The sequence below is a fragment of the Oncorhynchus gorbuscha genome, linkage group LG21, assembly GCF_021184085.1.
Source record: "Oncorhynchus gorbuscha isolate QuinsamMale2020 ecotype Even-year linkage group LG21, OgorEven_v1.0, whole genome shotgun sequence".
Taxonomy (NCBI): domain Eukaryota; kingdom Metazoa; phylum Chordata; class Actinopteri; order Salmoniformes; family Salmonidae; genus Oncorhynchus; species Oncorhynchus gorbuscha.
In genome coordinates, this window is record NC_060193.1 from 3305199 (window position 1) to 3327472 (window position 22274).

The 22274-nt window shown below is 44.1% G+C and overlaps 1 protein-coding gene across 1 annotated transcript in view; it reads left to right on the forward strand.

Annotated features, from left to right (window-relative positions):
- Window positions 1–796: 796 nt before the first annotated feature.
- Window positions 797–22274, forward strand: part of tec (tec protein tyrosine kinase) — a 36203-nt gene continuing 14725 nt past the window's right edge. Inside the window, 15 exon segments of the mRNA XM_046319503.1 lie at window positions 797–959; window positions 5260–5449; window positions 6251–6352; window positions 7393–7474; window positions 7925–8053; window positions 16071–16120; window positions 17334–17375; window positions 17377–17528; window positions 18275–18340; window positions 19239–19293; window positions 19768–19847; window positions 19937–20070; window positions 20287–20358; window positions 21050–21221; window positions 21384–21494. Coding sequence (XP_046175459.1) covers window positions 5312–5449; window positions 6251–6352; window positions 7393–7474; window positions 7925–8053; window positions 16071–16120; window positions 17334–17375; window positions 17377–17528; window positions 18275–18340; window positions 19239–19293; window positions 19768–19847; window positions 19937–20070; window positions 20287–20358; window positions 21050–21221; window positions 21384–21494 — 1385 coding nt within the window. The 5' untranslated portion in view covers window positions 797–959; window positions 5260–5311.

Here is a 22274-nt window from a genome sequence, read left to right on the forward strand (position 1 = left end):
CTCTGTACCGGTACCCCCTGTATATAGCCTCCACATTGACTCTGTACCGGTAAGAGAGTAATAGGATACAGCATGTGTCAAAATGATTGATTGATGACAGGTGTCAAAAATATGATTGATTGCTGAACTTATGACCTTCTGACATGTAGTGAATATGTGCATTGTCCCGCCCCCCTGTTCGTGTGGTCATGTGTTAGAGGGTGTGTGTTATTTTGTGGCCCATGCCCCCCTCCACCCCCCCTCCACCCCCCAGTTTTATTTCCCTTATGGTTGTTATCTATGAAGCATGAATGTCTGGTTTTATAGATATCTCTGGGGGCCTCAGTATTATAAATGTCCAGAACATGAAACAGACAGAATTACAATGTCAAACTCATGTCACAACACCCATAAAGCTAACCAGCTAACTGGCTAATGTGAACTAGTCAGCCAGCTTGCTAAATAACGATTTTCGTAAATTAACATTATGAAGAAAAAAACAATACGTATAACCGTATGTCTCTACATTAACTAAGATATTACTTTCAACTATATATATATATATTATTATTTTTGCATTATTTTTTTATGATGTTATAATAATTTACATTTGCATCTGTACTAGTATTTTTGTCCGCCATCTTTGTTGAAGAAAGACTTCAATGTTGGGTCGCAATGCGTCAAATTCGTCATGGCAACAACTCGATATGATTGGTCATCGCTCAGCGGTCGCCGCTGGTGATTTGCATAACGTTCGGAAACGTTTTAAAAAAACAATTCGCCTCCTCCGCGCCGTTCAACGGTCCGCGTTGGTCTCCGCGTCTCTTCAATTGAAAATGAATGAGAAGTGGTGTTTCACCGCGCGGCACCGTGTGAAATTAGTGTACACTAGGGAAGTCTGTGTCGCTTCCTGGTTATGCTGGTCACATAGTGACAGTCAGTGGAGGCAGAATAATATCAGTTCACTCTCGGAAGAAAAGGTAAGAGTAATTTCCTATATCATATTGGACATTTAAATTGCGGGTGAAACGACTGGCTACTTTCAGTGCAATAAACGAGATTTCGACACAACCGAGAAATGTTTGTCTGAGTTGCGAGAATAGATATGTAGGCTCGTTACCGGGTTTCTGTCTGGAAGGGAACGGAATCGGCTCCGGAGATCTACTCAAAGTCCATAGAGAAATCACCACCGCGGCAGGTGTGAGTGTGTGTCTTATCGCACTGTGGGTCGCCTACTGCCTATGTCCGCGCGTAAATTATGTTTTATTTGGTCAAAATGTACCACAAATACAAAGTAGTAACATGCCTTTGGACGAGCCTGTAAATTGACTGTATAAAGTAGTGCAGTTAAATAAATAGAAGCGGTCAGCATCGAGACATTAGGAAATCAGTTTGAGAGAGATTCCGTTCACTGAAAGCGCCACACTCACACACGCGTGACCTCGAAGAATTAGATAACTAAAATTAATTTGATCCTCTATTGCCCTTTCTACCACAATATATGCTTGACCTTATTCCAGAAAGCCCACCAGATTCTGAACGTAATTCAGACCCCTTCACGTTTCCCGCATGTTATTACCTTACAGCCGTATTCTAAAATGGATTAAATATGTTTTTCCCTCAACGAACGCACAATACCCCATAATGACAAAGCGAAAACAGGTTTTTAGACAAAACTGAAATACCTTATTTACATAAGTATTCAGACCCTTTGCGATGAGACTCGAAATTGAGCTCCGTTGACATGTTTCTGTCTATATAGTGACAGTTCACGTCAGAGTAAAAACCAAGCCATGAGGTCGAAGGAATTGTCTGTAGAGCTCCAACACAGGATTGTGTCGAAGCACAAATCTGGGGAAGGGTACCAAAACATTTATTGGGGACTTTCGAAGCTGTGGAACAAAATGGCCTCCATCATTCTTACATGGAAGATCGTTTGGAACCATCAAGACTCTCCTTAGATCTGGCCGGGTGGCTAAACTGAGCAATCGGGAGAGAAGGGCCTTGGTCAGGGAGGTGACAAAGGTGACAAAAAATGGTCACTTTGACAGAGTTCCTCTGATAGAGATAGGAGAACTTTTTTTAGGACAACCATCTCTACAGCACACCACCAATCAGGCCTTTATGGTAGAGTGTCCAGACGGAAGCCACTCCTCAGTAGAATTCACATAATAGCCCGCTTGGAGTTTGCCAAAAGGCTCCTAAAAGACCCAAGAAGACTCGAGGCTGTAATCGCTGCCAAAGGTGGTGCTTCAACAAAATACTGAGTAAAGGGTCTGAATACTTATGTAAATTAGATTTAATTAAAAAAATATATATAAATTAGCAATAAATAAACATAGAATTTTGCTTTGTTATTTAGGGGGTTTTGTGTGTAAATTTGAGGGAACAATTTAATTCAATTTAGAATAAGGCTGTAATGTAACAACATGTAGAAAAAGTCAGGCTGACTGAATACTTTCTGAATGTAGTGTAATGTATTTAAAGCCAACAGGATGTTCCATTCCCCTGAAAACAAACTACAAGGATCTAGACACACATACACACACACACACACACTGTCACACATGAGTAGGCCAGCATGCAGTACAGTGTATTCTCAGAGGGACTGATTAACTTTGTTTCAGATGCACCTGTTGCGTGCTTGTTGAAGTGTGTGTATGAATGAATGACATTTGGCAACCCGGGATTGATTGAAACATTTAAAAAATAAATAAAAACATTTAAAAAATTCACTAATTTATTTATTCCCCTTGTTTTTACCAGGTAAGTTGACTGAGAACACATTTCTAATTTACAGCAACAACCTGGGGAATAGTTACAGGGGAGAGGGGATGAATGAGCCCATTGTAAAACTGGGGATGATTAGGTGACCATTATGGTATGAGGGCCAGATTGGGATTTTAGCCAGGACCCCCACTCTTACAATAAGTCCCATGGGATCTTTAGTGACCACAGAGAGTCAGGACACCCGTTTAACATCCCATCTGAAAGATTGCACCCTAGACAGGGCAATGTCCCCAATCACTTCCCTGGGGCATTAGGAAATATATATATTTTTTTTCTGACCAGAGTAAAGAGTTCCTCCTACTGGAGCAACACTACTTCCAGCAGCATCTGGTTTCCCATCCAGGGACAGACCAGGACCAACCCTGCTTAGGCAAGCCAGCAGTGGTATGCTGTTTTAAAAATATATATATATTTTACCTTCATTTAACTAGGCAAGTCAGTTAAGAACAAATTCTTATTTTCAATGACGGCCTAGAAACAGTGGGTTAACTGCCTGTTCAGGGGGCAGAACGACAGGTTTGTTTGTACCTTGTCAGCTCAGGGATTTGAACTTGCAACCTTCCGGTTACTAGTCCAACGCTCTAAGCACTAGGTTGTGATAATTATTGGTGTGCAGTGCGCACCACATGAAGATAAATCAATACATAATAGTAAATATTGTTATCCAAGGAATAATTATTTAGCAGTAAATATATATGTTTAGTATATTAGTAGTGTGTATATATATATATATATATATATATATATATAAGAAAGAAAGTGTTTGGCACAAAGAGAACCTCCAAGTGTGAGACAGGCCTACATTCAATCTATATACATGCCATTTGCTGTACAGGAGCTAAAATATTTGTGTAATTTAATTATGGGTTGCCTTTTTAATGATTTATTCCAGGCTTTAAAAAAAAAAAAAAAAAAATAATTGTGGTCCTTCTGTAGCTCAGTTGGTAGAATACACAGGGATGGACACAAACATTTCATGTTTCCTCTCATTGCTCATGGCATTTATTATTATTATTATTATAATTCAGCTCACGGGAATACACGATGGACACAAACCAGTTTCCTCTCATTGCTCAGCCGCTTAACCACCACTTGGCGCACCGATCCCGTTAGCGGGATCATTTTCCGTCAACATCCTGTGAATTGTAGAGCGCCAAATTCAAATTAAATTACTAAAAATATAAAATGTTATTGAAATCACAAGTGCAATATACCAAAACACAGTTTAGCTTGGCGTGTCAGATTTCAAAAAGGCTTTACGGTGAAAGCAAACCATGCGATTATGTGAGGACAGCTCTCAGCAGACAAAACATTACAAACAGCTAGCAGCAAAGTAAATTCGTCACGAAAGTCATCTTTGGCAGAGATTGGGTTTGACGCTACAAGCTTGGCACATCTGTATTCTTTTTACCCCCCTTTTTCTACCCAATTTCATGGTATTTTTTATTTTTTTACCTTTAACTAGGCAAGTCAGTTCCAATTGTTAGTAGTCACTATCTTGTCTCATCGCTACAACTCCTGTACGGGCTCGGGAGCGACGAAGCTCAGAATCCATGCGTCTTCCGAAACACAACCCAACCAAGCTGCACTGCTTCTTAACACAGCGCGCCGGAAGCCAGCCGCACCAATGTGTTGGAGGAAACGCCGTGCACCTGGCGACCTGGTTAGCGTGCACAGCGCCCGGCCCGCCACAGGAGTCTCTAGTGCGCGATGAGACAAGGATATCCCTACCGGCCAAAACCTCCCTAACCCGGACGACCATCACTGTCAACTGTGGGACCTTTTTATATAGACAGGTGTGTGCCTTTTCCAAATCATGTCCAATCAATTGAATTTACCACAGGTGGACTCCAAGTTGTAGAAACATCTCAAGGATGATCATTGGAAACTGGATGCACCTGAGCTCAATTTTGTTGTACATTTTAATAAATGTGCAAACATTTCTATAAAAAAACAATGTGGACAAAGTCAAGGGGTCTGAATACTTTCCGAAGGAGGTGATCTGTAAAGGATTTATTGATCTAGTGAGAAGAGAGAGGACTTCTACTGAATGTACCATTATCAGATCACTTCAAAGCTGATATCACAACCTACCAAAGGGCAAAGTACCTGGGGTTGTTTTCAATCAGATTTAAGCGCCTTCATATAGTAGCATTTTGACAACATGCTTGTATTCTATTATATTCTACTATGTTCTATTATATTTTATTCTACTATTTTCTATTCTATTCTACTATTTTCTATTCTACTATTTTCTATTCTATTTTACTATTTTACTATTTTCTACTATTTTCTATTCTACTATGTTCTACTATTTTCTATTCTACTATTTTCTATTCTATTTTCTATTCTACTATTTTCTATTCTATTTGACTATTTTCTGTTCTATTCTATTTTACTATTTTCTATTCTATTTATTATTTTCTATTATATTCTATTTTACTATTTTCTATTCTTTTCTACTATTTTCTATTATATTCTCCGGTCCAGGTGGGTCCAGTCAGTGTTCGATGGCAGAGTGGAGGGAGTGGGCGGGTCCAAGATGAGTGCTGACACGCTATTGGAGGAGACCCTGATCAAGCGGTCTCAGCAGAAGAGGTTGACGTCACCGCTGAACTACAAGGAGAGAGTGTTCGTCCTCACCAAGACCAAGCTCACATACTATGAGTTCAGAGTAGAGGTGAGTGTTCGTCCTCACCAAGACCAAGCTCACATACTATGAGTTCAGAGTAGAGGTGAGTGTTCGTCCTCACCAAGACCAAGCTCACATACTATGAGTTCAGAGTAGAGGTGAGACTGGCAGACGCATACCTTTCCCTGTACGATGGAGGTTATGTATGGACTGCTCCTATATCCTTTATCTCTCCTATCAGACTGCTCCTATGTCCTATCTCTCCTATCAGACTGCTCCTATGTCCTATCTCTCCTATCAGACTGCTCCTATGTCCTATCTCTCCTATCAGACTGCTCCTATGTCCTTTATCTCTCCTATCAGACTGCTCCTATGTCCTTTATCTCTCCTATCAGACTGCTCCTATGTCCTTTATCTCTCCTATCAGACTGCTCCTATGTCCTTTATCTCTCCTATCAGACTGCTCCTATGTCCTTTATCTCTCCTATCAGACTGCTCCTATATCCTTTATCTCTCCTATCAGACTGCTCCTATATCCTTTATCTCTCCTATCAGACTGCTCCTATGTCCTTTAGGTCTCCTGTCTGACTGGGCCCATATCCTGTTAGTCAAACTATTGTCCTGTCCAAAACCTCACCACTTCTGTCCTTCTGTCTCTCTCCTCTCCAAAACCTCACTGTGTTCTGTCCTTCTGTCTCTCCTGTCCAAAACCTCACCTGTGTTCTGTCTCTCCTGTCCAAAACCTCACTGTGTTCTCTCTCCTCTCCAAAACCTCACTGTGTTCTGTCCTTCTGTCTCTCTCCTCTCCAAAACCTCACCGTGTTCTGTCCTTCTGTTCATTGTTCACAGAAGAGGTTTAAGAAGGGGTCCATCGACCTGCAGAAAGTCAGGTGTGTGGAGATCGTGAAGAATGATGGAGTCCTACCCTGTCAGAACAAATATCCCTTCCAGGTGTGGTGCTACATATACAGCCAGTATGATGGTAGACCCCCCCCCCCTCATTACAGTGTTAATGCCCCCCTCATTACAGTGTTAATACCCCCCTCATTACAGTGTTAATACCCCCTCATTACCCCCCCCTCTACTAGGTGGTGTGTTAGTGTACAGTGTTAATGCCCCCTCCTCCTCTACTAGGTGGTGTGTTAGTGTACAGTGTTAATGTCCCCCCCCTCTACTAGGTGGTGTGTTAGTGTACAGTGTTAATGCCCCCCCCCCTCCTCTACTAGGTGGTGTGTTAGTGTACAGTGTTAATGGCCCCCCCTCCTCTACTAGGTAGTGTGTTAGTGTACAGTGTCAATTGTCCCCCCCCCAGGTTGTGTTAGTGTACAGTGTCAATTGTCCCCCCCAGGTGGTGTGTTAGTGTACAGTGTTAATTGCCCCCCCCCAGGTGGTGTGTTAGTGTACAGTGTCAATTTCCCCCCCCCCCAGGTGGTGTGTTAGTGTACAGTGTTAATTCCCCCCCCCCCAGGTGGTGTGTTAGTGTACAGTGTTAATTGTCCCCCCAACCCCCCCAGGTGGTGTGTTAGTGTACAGTGTTGATTGTCCCCCCCAACCCCCCCAGGTGGTGTGTTAGTGTACAGTGTTAATTGTCGTCGTCCCCCCCCAGGTGGTGTGTTAGTGTACAGTGTTAATTGTCCCCAACCCCCCCCCAGGTGGTGTGTTAGTGTACAGTGTTAATTTGTCGCCGCCGCCCCCAGGTGGTGTGCTAGTGTACAGTGTCAATTGTCCCCCCCCCAGGTGGTGTGTTAGTGTACAGTGTTAATTGTCGCCCCCAGGTGGTGTGTTGTTAGTGTACAGGTGGTGTTAATTGTACAGTGTTAATTCCCCCCCCCCCCAGGTGGTGTGTTAGTGTACAGTGTTAATCCCCCCAGGTGGTGTGTTAGTGTACAGTGTTAATTGTCGTCCCCCCCCAGTTGGTGTGTTAGTGTACAGTGTTAATTTCCCCCCCCCAGGTGGTGTGTTAGTGTACAGTGTTAATTTCCCCCCCCCAGGTGGTGTATGACACCAGCACTCTCTATGTATTTGCTCCCAGCTATGAGAGTAGGAGGATCTGGGTCCAAAACATTAAGGAAGGTCAGTGACTAGCCATTTTTATTTTTAAATCATCTAGGTATTGTATTCTATGCAACACTGTAAACTCTATATCTGTTGTTGTCCCAGCATACAGATGTAGAATCGTAATTTGAGCCAGTTTGCTGCAGCAGGGAAATGATGTGGAATATCATTAATCGACATTGTTTTGTAGGGGTTGATAGATTTTTTTTGTTGTTTTGTTATATCAAAGCAAGTCTTGCATCTTTTTAAAGTAGAAATCATCTTTTAGAAGGTTTTCTTTTCTTTAAAAAATTGTAAAACCTCGAATACTATAAAAGTTGTGCAGGAAAATTGTCAGTAACAAAAGAGTGATCAAATTAAGATCCTACATCTGTAGGTAGGCTGTATGTTGTTGTTTTTTTTGTCAGGTAATCTGATTAACCAGATGTTTTTCCTTTCTCTCTTGTGTTGATGTTGGATGTATTTCAGAGATAAGGGACAACTCTGTGATCGTTGCTAAGTTCCATCCTCAGTTCTGGATGGAGGGCGTGTGGCTGTGCTGTCGTCAGGCAGAGAAACTGGCCCCGGGCTGTGAGGAGTACAACCTGTTTGGAGACCGTGAGATCTATCCCCTCTTCTCATTTTTTATTTAACCAGGCAAGTCGGTTAAGAACAAATTATTATTTTCAATGACGGTCTAGGAACAGTGGGTTAACTGCCTGTTCAGGGGCAGAACGACATATATTTTTACCTTGTCAGCTCGGGGGTTTGACCTTGCAACCTTCCAGTTACTAGTCCAACGCTCTAACCACTAGGCTACCCTGCCGCCCCATTGCCAGAAGTATGTGGACACCCTTTCCTATTAGTGGCTTCGTCTATTTCAGTCGCTGACAGGAGTATAAAATCGAACACACAGACATGTACAACCGAAATTGATGTAACCAAGGGTTTTGGGGATTAACGGTACATTTACTACTGGTGAATTTATAAAAATGAAAACATCTAACAGTCAACAGTTCACATAATGAAATACTGAATGTGCAATAGTTGGCGGGAGACAGAGCCGTTCAGGAGAGAGACTTGCCTCGGCACACACACCACCCCTTCTTGTCTCAACATTATTTATTTTTATTTTTATGTTCAACACATTTTTTAAAGATGCTTTTCACTGACAGCCGCAACTCAATAATCCGCCTATTGCCATGTGGGCGGCAGGGTCGCCTAGTGGTTTAGTGGTTAGAGCGTTGGACTCGTAACTGAAATGTTGCAAGTTCAAACCCCCGAGCTGACAAGGTACAAATCTGTCGTTCTGCCCCTGAACAGGCAGTTAACCCCACTGTTCCCACGCCTGTCATTGAAAAGAAGAATTTGTTCTTAACTGACTTGCCTGGTTAAATAAAGGTAAAATGTGTGCTGCTTCCCAAATATGCAAAAACATACGAGCTTGTGATTTTTGAAACAAGCCACAGCAACAATTTATTTTTATTTTGAAATAAGCTCATAATAATTCCTCCATGGAATCAAGTGATGCTTTCTGGTCAATTGGTGTTATCTGTTTTATTTAGAGTGGGTGTTTTTCCTGCAAATTCCCCTTTTTTGGCAAATGTATGAAAATGAAATTTTTATTGTCTGCCTCTTTAACATAACATTTATGTTTCAACATGAGTAATAATCATAAAATAATAATAATATTTTAAAAACATAGTCTAAATGTGATCTGTCTGATGACCGTGGGTGGATGCCCTAATCAGGTTACCCAATGCATATGGGGCAGGTTAACTTCTCAAATGGTGCCCCCCTCCTCCTCTACTAGGTGGTGTGTTAGTGTACAGTGTTAATGCCCCCCTCCTCTACTAGGTGGTGTGTTAGTGTACAGTGTTAATGGTCCCCCCCCCTCCTCTACTAGGTGGTGTGTTAGTGTACAGTGTTAATGCCCCCCCCTCCTCCTCTACTAGGTGGTGTGTTAGTGTACAGTGTTAATGCCCCCCCTCCTCCTCTACTAGGTGGTGTGTTAGTGTACAGTGTTAATGGTCCCCCCCCTCCTCTACTAGGTGGTGTGTTAGTGTACCGTGTTAATGGTGCCCCCCTCCTCCTCTACTAGGTGGTGTGTTAGTGTACAGTGTTAATGGTCCCCCCCTCCTCTACTAGGTGGTGTGTTAGTGTACAGTGTTAATGGTCCCCCCTCCTCCTCTACTAGGTGGTGTGTTAGTGTACAGTGTTAATGGTCCCCCCCCTCTACTAGGTGGTGTGTTAGTGTACAGTGTTAATGGTCCCCCCTCCTCCACTAGGTGGTGTGTTAGTGTACAATGTTAATGCCCCCCCCCTCCTCCTCTACTAGGTGATGTGTTAGTGTACAGTGTTAATGGTCCCCCTCCTCTACTAGGTGGTGTGTTAGTGTACAGTGTTAATGGTCCCCCCCCTCTACTAGGTGGTGTGTTAGTGTACAGTGTTAATGCCCCCTCCTCTACTAGGTGGTGTGTTAGTGTACAGTGTTAATGCCCCCTCCTCTACTAGGTGGTGTGTTAGTGTACAGTGTTAATGCCCCCTCCTCTACTAGGTGGTGTGTTAGTGTACAGTGTTAATGCCCCCTCCTCTACTAGGTGGTGTGTTAGTGTACAGTGTTAATGGTCCCCCCTCTACTAGGTGGTGTGTTAGTGTACAGTGTTAATGGTCCCCCCTCCTCCACTAGGTGGTGTGTTAGTGTACAGTGTTAATGGTCCCCCTCCTCCACTAGGTGTGTGTTAGTGTACAATGTTAATGCCCCCCTCCTCCTCTACTAGGTGATGTGTTAGTGTACAGTGTTAATGGTCCCCCCCTCCTCTACTAGGTGGTGTGTTAGTGTACAGTGTTAATGGTCCCCCCCCCCTCTACTAGGTGGTGTGTTAGTGTACAGTGTTAATGCCCCCTCCTCTACTAGGTGGTGTGTTAGTGTACAGTGTTAATGCCCCCTCCTCTACTAGGTGATGTGTTAGTGTACAGTGTTAATGCCCCCTCCTCTACTAGGTGGTGTGTTAGTGTACAGTGTTAATGCCCCCCTCCTCTACTAGGTGGTGTGTTAGTGTACAGTGTTAATGGTCCCCCCCCTCCTCTACTAGGTGGTGTGTTAGTGTACAGTGTTAATGGTCCCCCCTCCTCTACTAGGTGGTGTGTTAGTGTACAGTGTTAATGGTCCCCCCCCCCTCTACTAGGTGGTGTGTTAGTGTACAGTGTTAATGGTCCCCCCTCCTCCTCTACTAGGTGGTGTGTTAGTGTACAGTGTTAATGGTCCCCCCCCCCCTCCTCCACTAGGTGGTGTGTTAGTGTACAATGTTAATGCCCCCCCCCTCCTCTACTAGGTGGTGTGTTAGTGTACAGTGTTAATGGTCCCCCTCCTCCACTAGGTGGTGTGTTAGTGTACAATGTTAATGTCCCCCCCCCTCCTCCTCTACTAGGTGGTGTGTTAGTGTACAGTGTTAATGGTCCCCCCCTCCTCTACTAGGTGGTGTGTTAGTGTACAGTGTTAATGGTCCCCCCCTCCTCCTCTACTAGGTGGTGTGTTAGTGTACAGTGTTAATGGTCCCCCCCTCCTCTACTAGGTGGTGTGTTAGTGTACCGTGTTAATGGTCCCCCCCTCCTCTACTAGGTGGTGTGTTAGTGTACAGTGTTAATTGCCCCCCTCCCCAGGTGGTGTGTTAGTGTACAGTGTTAATGGTCCCCCCTCCTCTACTAGGTGGTGTGTTAGTGTACAGTGTTAATTGCCCCCCTCCCCAGGTGGTGTGTTAGTGTACAGTGTTAATGGTCCCCCCTCCTCCTCTACTAGGTGGTGTGTTAGTGTACAGTGTTAATTCCCCCCCCCCCCAGGTGGTGTGTTAGTGTACAGTGTTAATGGTCCCCCTCCTCCTCTACTAGGTGGTGTGTTAGTGTACAGTGTTATTTGCCCCCCCAGGTGGTGTGTTAGTGTACAGTGTTAATGGTCCCCCTCCTCCTCTACTAGGTGGTGTGTTAGTGTACAGTGTTAATGGTCCCCCCCTCCTCTACTAGGTGGTGTGTTAGTGTACAGTGTTAATGGTCCCCCCCCCTCCTCTACTAGGTGGTGTGTTAGTGTACAGTGTTAATGGTCCCCCCTCCTCTACTAGGTGGTGTGTTAGTGTACAGTGTTAATGGTCCCCCCCTCCTCTACTAGGTGGTGTGTTAGTGTACAGTGTTAATGGTCCCCCCTCCTCTACTAGGTGGTGTGTTAGTGTACAGTGTTAATGGTCCCCCTCCTCTACTAGGTGGTGTGTTAGTGTAGTGTTAATGGTCCCCCCCCCTAGAGCAGTGATACTAGCTAGAGCAGTGATGCCAGCTAGAGCAGTGATACTGTGATGCCAGCTAGAGCAGTGATACTGTGATACCAGCTAGAGCAGTGATACCAGCTAGAGCAGTGATACTAGCTAGAGCAGTGATACTAGCTAGAGCAGTGATACTAGCTAGAGCAGTGATACTAGCTAGAGCAGTGATACTAGCTAGAGCAGTCATACTATGATACTAGCAAGAGCAGTGATACTGATACTAGCAAGAGCAGTGATACTAGCTAGAGCAGTCATACTATGATACTAGCTAGAGCAGTGATACTAGCTAGAGCAGTGATACTAGCTAGAGCAGTGATACTAGCTAGAGCAGTGATACTGTGATACTAGCAAGAGCAGTGATACTGTGATACTAGCAAGAGCAGTGATACTGTGATACTAGCAAGAGCAGTGATACTGTGATACTAGCTAGAGCAGTGATACTAGCTAGAGCAGTGATACTAGCTAGAGCAGTGATACTAGCTAGAGCAGTGATACTGTGATACTAGCTAGAGCAGTGATACTAGCTAGAGCAGTGATACTGTGATACTAGCTAGAGCAGTGATACTAGCTAGAGCAGTGATACTAGCAAGAGCAGTGATACTAGCAAGAGCAGTGATACTAGCAAGAGCAGTGATACTAGCTAGAGCAGTGATACTGTGATACTAGCTAGAGCAGTGATACCAGCAAGAGCAGTGATACTGTGATACTAGCAAGAGCAGTGATACTGTGATACTAGCAAGAGCAGTGATACTGTGATACTAGCTAGAGCAGTGATACTAGCTAGAGCAGTGATACTAGCTAGAGCAGTGATACTAGCAAGAGCAGTGATACTAGCTAGAGCAGTGATACTGTGATATTAGCAAGAGCAGTGATACTAGCAAGAGCAGTGATACTGTGATACTAGCAAGAGCAGTGATACTGTGATACTAGCTAGAGCAGTGATACTAGCTAGAGCAGTGATACTAGCTAGAGCAGTGATACTGTGATACTAGCAAGAGCAGTGATACTAGCTAGAGTAGTGATACTGTGATACTAGCAAGAGCAGTGATACTAGCTAGAGCAGTGATACTGTGATACCAGCTAGAGCAGTGATACTGTGATACTAGCTAGAGCAGTGATACTAGCAAGAGCAGTGATACTAGCTAGAGCAGTGATACTGTGATACTAGCAAGAGCAGTGATACTAGCTAGAGCAGTGATACTGTGATACTAGCAAGAGCAGTGATACTAGCTAGAGCAGTGATACTGTGATACCAGCTAGAGCAGTGATACAGTGATACCAGCAAGAGCAGTGATACTAGCAAGAGCAGTGATACTAGCAAGAGCAGTGATACTAGCAAGAGCAGTGATACTAGCAAGAGCAGTGATACTAGCTAGAGCAGTGATACTGTGATACCAGCTAGAGCAGTGATACTGTGATACCAGCAAGAACAGTGATACTAGCAAGAGCAGTGATACTAGCAAGAGCAGTGATACTAGCAAGAGCAGTGATACTAGCTAGAGCAGTGATACTAGCTAGAGCAGTGATACTAGCAAGAGCAGTGATACTAGCAAGAGCAGTGATACTAGCTAGAGCAGTGATACTGTGATACTAGCAAGAGCAGTGATACTAGCTAGAGCAGTGATACTGTGATACTTGCAAGAGCAGTGATACTTGCAAGAGCAGTGATACTTGCAAGAGCAGTGATACTTGCAAGAGCAGTGATACTAGCTAGAGCAGTGATACTGTGATACTAGCTAGAGCAGTGATGCTGTGATACTAGCTAGAGCAGTGATGCTGTGATACTAGCTAGAGCAGTGATGCTGTGATACTAGCTAGAGCAGTGATGCTGTGATACTAGCTAGAGCAGTGATGCTGTGATACTAGCTAGAGCAGTGATGCTGTGATACTAGCTAGAGCAGTGATGCTGTGATACTAGCTAGAGCAGTGATGCTGTGATACTAGCTAGAGCAGTGATACTGTGATACTAGCAAGAACTGTGATACTAGCTAGAGCAGTGATACTGTGATACTAGCTAGACCAGCAAGAGCAGTGATACTGTGATACTAGCTAGACCAGCTAGAGCAGTGATACTGTGATACTAGCTAGAGCAGTGATACTAGCAAGAGCAGTGATACTAGCAAGAGCAGTGATACTAGCAAGAGCAGTGATACTAGCAAGAGCAGTGATACTAGCAAGAGCAGTGATACTAGCAAGAGCAGTGATACTGTGATACTAGCTAGAGCAGTGATGCTGTGATACTAGCTAGAGCAGTGATGCTGTGATACTAGCTAGACCAGCAAGAGCAGTGATACTAGCAAGAGCAGTGATACTGTGATACTAGCAAGAACTGTGATACTAGCTAGAGCAGTGATACTGTGATACTAGCTAGAGCAGTGATACTGTGATACTAGCTAGAGCAGTGATACTGTGATACTAGCAAGAACTGTGATACTAGCTAGAGCAGTGATACTGTGATACTAGCTAGAGCAGTGATACTGTGATACTAGCTAGAGCAGTGATACTGTGATACTAGCTAGAGCAGTGATACTGTGATACTAGCTAGAGCAGTGATACTAGCAAGAGCAGTGATACTATCTAGAGCAGTGATACTAGCAAGAGCAGTGATACTATCTAGAGCAGTGATACTAGAAAGAGCAGTGATACTGTGATACTAGCTAGAGCAGTGATGCTGTGATACTAGCTAGAGCAGTGATGCTGTGATACTAGCTAGAGCAGTGATGCTGTGATACTAGCTAGAGCAGTGATGCTGTGATACTAGCTAGAGCAGTGATGCTGTGATACTAGCTAGAGCAGTGATGCTGTGATACTAGCTAGAGCAGTGATACTGTGATACTAGCTAGAGCAGTGATACTAGCTAGAGCAGTGATACTAGCAAGAGCAGTGATACTAGCAAGAGCAGTGATACTAGCTAGAGCAGTGATACTGTGATACTAGCTAGAGCAGTGATACTGTGATACTAGCAAGAGCAGTGATACTAGCAAGAGCAGTGATACTAGCAAGAGCAGTGATACTAGCTAGAGCAGTGATACTGTGATACTAGCAAGAACTGTGATACTAGCTAGAGCAGTGATACTGTGATACTAGCTAGAGCAGTGATACTGTGATACTAGCTAGAGCAGTGATACTAGCTAGAGCAGTGATACTAGCAAGAGCAGTGATACTAGCTAGAGCAGTGATACTGTGATACCAGCAAGAGCAGTGATACCAGCTAGAGCAGTGATACTAGCTAGAGCAGTGATAGCAGTGATACAGCAAGAGCAGTGATACCAGCAAGAGCAGTGATCAGGGTTCTTCTCTTAAAATGCTGAAAGAAAATCATATTCTGCTGTTTCTGATTCAAAATGTACACATGTACAATTTTACTGCAAGAAATGCTTATTTCTTCCAGGAGTTAATATTATATTAGACTGTGTGAGAGGTTCTAGACTTACAGTTGGTGTTCGTAGTTCAGTTAGGCTACTTCCTTTGACGTGCCATGTTGAAGTCCTCGTCTTGTGACCTGTCAACTTGACTACTGTTCTATAACATTAGACTACTATCACCATAGCAACACCCACCCGTAGCATGCGCTCCAGCAGGTATATCTCACTGGTCAACCCTAAAGCCAACACTTCCTTTGGCCACCTTTCCTTCCAGTTCTCTGCTGCCAATGACTGGAACGAATTGCAAATTTTTTTTGTTGGAGACTTATCTCCCTCACTAACTTTAAGCATCAGCTATCTGAGCAGCTGACTGATCGCTGCAGCTGTACATAGCCCATCTGTTAATAGCCCATCCAATCTACCTCATCCCCATATTGTTTTTATTTACTTTTTTGCTCTTTTGCTCACCAGTATTTCAACTTGCTCATCTATCACTCCAGTTTTAATTTGCTAAATTGTAATTACTTAGCTACTATGGCCTATTTATTGCCTTACCTCCTCACGCCATTTCCACACACTGTATATAGACTTTTCTACTGTATTACTGACTGTATGTTTGTTTATTTCATGTGTAACTCTGTTGTCTGTGTCGAACTGCTTTACTTTATTTTGGCCAGGTCGCAGTTGTAAATGAGAACTTGTTCTCATCTGGCCTACCTGGTTAAATAAAGGAGATGTGTGTATATATATATATATATATATATATATAGCACAGTGTTCACATTTTTCTGACCAAAAGCATGTGGGTTATGAAACAACCTGCAAGGGGTTGTGGGTTATAAGTTCACCTATAGATCACGAATGCACATATAGACACACACAAACTCATGAGTACATGTTCTCTGTAGCTGTTGACTTTGAATAATGAAAGAACAATTATCTTCTTCTTCCTCTTTTCAGTTTCGAGGAAACTTCTTCCTCCCATACCTGGAGAGGAGGGCACAGGAAGGGTAAGAACACTGTTCAACTAGTTCCTCAATCGCTCACACACACACACACACACACACACACACACACACACACACACACACACACACACACACACACACACACACACACACACAGACACAGACACAGACACAGACACAGACACAGACACAGACACACACACACACACACACACACACACACACACACTTCGGAGTCATCCAACCTCAAAAAGCACAAGAAAGAGATTTTAAAGACACTGACTATCTCAGATTGTTTTGAAATAGTTTCTGTAGTTGGAAACCGATACGATTAGCATTCCTGAAACATTAGCATTACCCCGACACCAATCCCACCGCAACAACCAATATACAGTATCAGTTCTCTGTCTGACAAGTAATGCACGGACTTCAATGGCTAATTTCTCTGAACAGGGGAAAATAAAAACATCAGCAGATTCCGATGGAATACATTACATAAGAGGAAGAAGCAATACTCCAAGCAACAACTTCATGCTACCTGCCAGACATAGAGAATTCATACTATATACTGGTTGTTGGGGTGGGGTGTGTGGGGGGTCCCATGGGTGGCATTTGATACATTTTATTGGGCGTCTTTATCATTGTAATGAACACTTGTGGTCCAAATCAGATGTTAGGTTCAATTCAATTCGCTATTATTTCTCAGAGATATAATTATATTTAAACAAAATAATGTTACAGGAATGCTAATCTTACCTGTTGCTAACTGCTGAAACAATTTCAGAACAATCTGAGATGGTGGATGACATGGTTTCTTGATATGACCTGATGGGCCTTCTAGAATTTCTGTTGTAATATTACTCTACAAATAATAAGCTATAACAAAAATGAGTCATAGCCTAGCAACAAGACAAGCTTGATACAACAAAAACAACAAAGTTAAGAAATGTCCCTTCTCTCCTCCCTTTGTCCTCCTCCCTTCTCTCCTCCCTTTGTCCTCCTCCCTTCTCTCCTCCCTTCTCTCCTCCCTTCTCTCCTCCCTTTGTCCTCCTCCCTTTGTCCTCCTCCCTTTGTCTCCTCCCTTTGTCCTCCTCCCTTCTCTCCTCCCTTTGTCCTCCTCCCTTCTCTCCTCCCTTTGTCCTCCTCCCTTCTCTCCTCCCTTCTGTCCTCCCTTCTCTCCTCCCTTTGTCCTCTCCTCCCTTTGTCCTCTCCTCCCTTCTCTCGCCCCTTTGTCCCTCCCTTTGTCCTCCTCCAGTCTCGTCGGCCTCCCCCTCCCCCTCCCCCCTCCCGTACACAGCCCTGACGATGGTAGTGGTGTCGAGGAAGTTGTGATAGCTCTGTATGACTTCCATGGTACTGAACCACATGACCTGACTATGACCAAAGGAGGACAATACGTCATACTGGAGAAATGTGACATCAACTGGTACAAGGCCCGCAACATATACGGGTCAGTACGGTGTGTATGTGAGCGTGTGCTTACTGTAGCTTGGCCCCCGGTATATCATCTCTCACTGTAGCTTGGCCCCCGGTATATCATCTCTCACTGTAGCTTGGCCCCTGGTATATCATCTCTCACTGTAGCTTGGCCCCCGGTATATCATCTCTCACTGTAGCTTGGCCCCTGGTATATCATCTCTCACTGTAGCTTGGCCCCTGGTATATCATCTCTCACTGTAGCTTGGCCCCTGGTATATCATCTCTCACTGTAGCTTGGCCCCCGGTATATCATCTCTCACTGTAGCCCCTGGTATATCATCTCTCACTGTAGCTTGGCCCCCGGTATATCATCTCTCACTGTAGCTTGGCCCCTGGTATATCATCTCTCACTGTAGCTTGGCCCCTGGTATATCATCTCTCACTGTAGCTTGGCCCCTGGTATATCATCTCTCACTGTAGCTTGGCCCCTGGTATATCATCTCTCACTGTAGCTTGGCCCCCGGTATATCATCTCTCACTGTAGCTTATATCCCCGGTATATCATCTCTCACTGTAGCTTGGCCCCCGGTATATCATCTCTCACTGTAGCTTGGCCCCTGGTATATCATCTCTCACTGTAGCTTGGCCCCCGGTGTATCATCTCTCACTGTAGCTTGGCCCCCGGTATATCATCTCTCACTGTAGCTTGGATCTTTGTCGCTTCTTCTTCTATGGTTGGCCCACTACTATTGAGTTTGTTTGTTTGTTGACATGCAGGAAGGAGGGCTACATCCCCAGCAACTACGTGACAGATAAAAAATTGGGGAACCTGGAACAATATGCGTGAGTAAAGCGAGGGACATACCGTTTTACATTGTTTTGTAACGCAAGGGTAGATGCTAAGAGGGATCCTTGGGACGTCTATACCATAACCATTTTGAAATGTAAACTTAAATGTCAACTTTATAATAACCATCACCACCAACATTATGAAGCATCCCCCCTCTCTCTCTCTTTTTTTTTTAAACAGTTATTTTCATGCAATTCTACACATTTTGTCACTGGGCGAAGATAAGTTATAAAATTGCTAAATGTTATTTCTGAAAATTCTCCACATTTTGCCACTGGGCGAAGATAACATTTAGCAATTTTATAACTTTTATTTCCTAAAATTCTCCACATTTTGCCAGAGTATGGGGAGAAAGGTTTGCACATTTTAATATATCTGAGACTGACTGACAATTTAATCGTGTCCCCCGGTCAGTAATTCAATCATGATGACTAAGTTTAGATAGTCTAGTGGCCAGCTATTTTATTTTTTCATATTTTTTATTTCAACTTTTATTTAACCAGGTAGGCCAGTTGAGGTCGCAATTGTAAATGAGAACTTGTTCTCAACTTGCCTACCTGGTTAAATAATAATAAATATGATTTTTTTGGGGGTGGGGGTGAATTGGAACGCCGACTGCGAGCCTTATCGCCCAACATCAGTGGCCGACCTCACTAATGCTCTTGTGGTTGAATGGAACAAAGTCCCTTCAAATGATCCATTGTTTTAGTGGAAAGACTTCCCTGAAGAGTGTCTACAACGAGCAAGTGTCCACAAACTATTGGACTTTTTAAAAATATATATATATTTTTTTTGTATATTAAACAATGTAATAAATGTTGATTTTATTTGGGTGAGTCTTTAAGTGTTATATGATAGTGTGAACTAATGGATTAGTGTTGTGTGTTTCAGCTGGTACAGTAAACGTGTCAACCGGAACAAAGCTGAAGAACTACTGCGGACAGAGGTGAGAAAAACTGTTTTATTTATGTCTGTGTGTTTACTGTGTGTGTGGGCGTGTTTACTGTGTGTGGGCGTGTTTACTGTGTGTGGGCGTGTTTACTGTGTGTGTGTGGGCGTGTTTACTGTGTGTGGGCGTGTTTACTGTGTGTGGGCGTGTTTACTGTGGGCGTGTTTACTGTGTGTGGGCGTGTTTACTGTGTGTGTGTGTTTGTGTGTGGGCGTGTTTACTGTGTGTGTGTGTGGGCGTGTTTACTGTGTGTGTGTGTGGGCGTGTTTACTGTGTGTGTGTGGGCGTGTTTACTGTGTGTGTGTGTGGGCGTGGGCACTGTGTGTGTGTGTGTGTGTGTGTGGGCGTGGGCACTGTGTGTGGGCGTGTTTACTGTGTGTGGGCGTGTTTACTGTGTGTGGGCGTGTGGGCGGGCGTGGGCACTGTGTGTGTGGGCGTGTACTGTCTGTGTAACTCTGTCTCCCTGTACAGGATAAAGAGGGAGGGTTCATGGTAAGAGACTCCAGTAAGCCAGGCGCCTACACCGTCTCCCTGTACACCAAGTCAGCAGGGTACGCATCACCCTAGTTCATAATGTTAGAATACTTGTGTCAGTAAAACATCATTCGAACGTTGTATAAATGTTGTGTGACCGTCATAGGGAGGGAGGTGCAGCTATCCGGCATTACCACATCAAGGAGACCTCAGGCTGCCCCAGACAGTTCTACCTGGCTGAGAAACACCTGTTCACCTTGATACCTGACCTCATCGAGTACCACAATCACAACGCTGCAGGTAGAGCACACACACTCACACACACACTCACACACAATAAACATGTATTCACATGGGATACACACACTCTTTCACTTCAATTCAAGGCTCTTTATTGGCATGGGAAACATATGTTAACATTGCCAGAGTCTCTCTCGCTCTCGCCCTTTTATCTCCTCTCTCATCCCTCTCTCTCTTGCGCCTCTCTCTTTCTCTCTCTCCTCTCCTCTCTCTCAGGTCTGGTAGCCAGGTTGAGGTATCCAGTAGGGAAGGAGAGATCTGCTCCATCCACAGCAGGCTTCAGCTACGGTGAGATTCTACTCTACTCTACCCTGTTCTACTCTACTCTACCCTGTTCTACTCTACTCTACCCTGTTCTACTCTACTCTACCCTGTTCTACTCTACTCTACCCTGTTCTACTCTACTCTACCCTGTTCTACTCTACTCTACCCTGTTCTACTCTACTCTACCCTGTTCTACTCTACTCTACCCTGTTCTACTCTACTCTACCCTGTTCTACTCTACTCTACCCTGTTCTACTCTACTCTACCCTGTTCTACTCTACTCTACCCTGTTCTACTCTACCTTGTTCTACACTACTCTACCTTGTTCTACACTACTCTACCCTGTTCTACACTACCCTGTTCTACACTACCCTGTTCTACACTACCCTGTTCTACACTACCCGGTTCTACACTACCCGGTTCTACACTACCCGGTTCTACTCTACCCTGTTCTACTCTACCCTGTTCTACTTTACCCTGTTCTACTCTACCCTGTTCTACTCTACCCTGTTCTACTCTACTCTACCCTGTTCTACTCTACCCTGTTCTACTCTACCCTGTTCTACTTTACCCTGTTCTACTCTACCCTGTTCTACTCTACCCTGTTCTACTCTACTTTACCCTGTTCTATTCTACCCTGTTCTACTCTACTCTACCCTGTTCTACTCTACTCTACTCTACCCTGTTCTACTCTACTCTACTCTACTCCATACAGAGAAGTGGGAGATCAACCCTTGTGAGCTGACCTTCATGAAGGAGCTGGGTTGTGGTCAGTTTGGGGTGGTGCGGCTGGGGAAATGGCGAGCTCAACACAAAGTAGCCATCAAGGCTATCAGAGAGGGAGCCATGTACGAAGAGGACTTCATAGAGGAAGCCAAGGTTATGATGTGAGTACAATACATGTCACACAGGACACACACACACACACAAACACGGGCTGACAGATGGCACACATCGATAGATGGATAGATAGATGGATAGATGCACACACACATTCTAATGTTTTGTAACCATGAGATCCCCACATTGTGTGTGTGTGTGTGTGTCAGGCGTCTCACCCATCCTAAGCTGGTGCAGCTGTATGGAGTGTGTACTCACCAGAGACCCATCTACATTGTGACTGAGTTCATGGGACTGGGATGTCTGCTCAATTACGTCAGGTAATATTAAAAATAAGACCAACGTCATTAGATCTATGCTCAGAAACATGTTGCGGAACGCTTCTTTCATTTTTCAATGTTTCAAAAATATATATATATATTTTTCCCCAATCAGAATAGCATACTGCAGGGCTGTTCTAGGCAGGTTAACCAAAAGGTTGCTGGCTCGAATCCCTGATCTGCCAATGTGCCCTTAACCCTAATTTGCTCCTGTACGTCTCTCTGGATAAGAACGTCTGCTACATGACTAAAGTGTAATGTAAAAGATACCCTCCTGTAGGTTTTAACTCCAACCCTGTTCCTGGAGAGAGACCCTCCTGTAGGTTTTAACTCCAACCCTGTTCCTGGAGAGATACCCTCCTGTAGGTTTTAACTCCAACCCTGTTCCTGGAGATACCCTCCTGTAGGGTTTAACTCCAACCCTCCTGGAGGTTTTAACTCCAACCCTGTTCCTGGAGAGAAACCCTCCTGTAGGTTTTAACTCCAACCCTCCTGGAGGTTTTAACTCCAACCCTGTTCCTGGAGAGAAACCCTCCTGTAGGTTTTAACTCTAACCCTGTTCCCTGTTCCTGGAGAGATACCCTCCTGTAGGTTTTAACTCCAACCCTGTTCCTGGTGAGATACCTTCCTGTAGGTTTTAACTCCAACCCTGTTCCTGGAGAGATACCCTCCTGTAGGTTTTAACTCCAACCCTGTTCCTGGAGATACCCTCCTGTAGGGTTTAACTCCAACCCTCCTGGAGGTTTTAACTCCAACCCTGTTCCTGGAGAGAAACCCTCC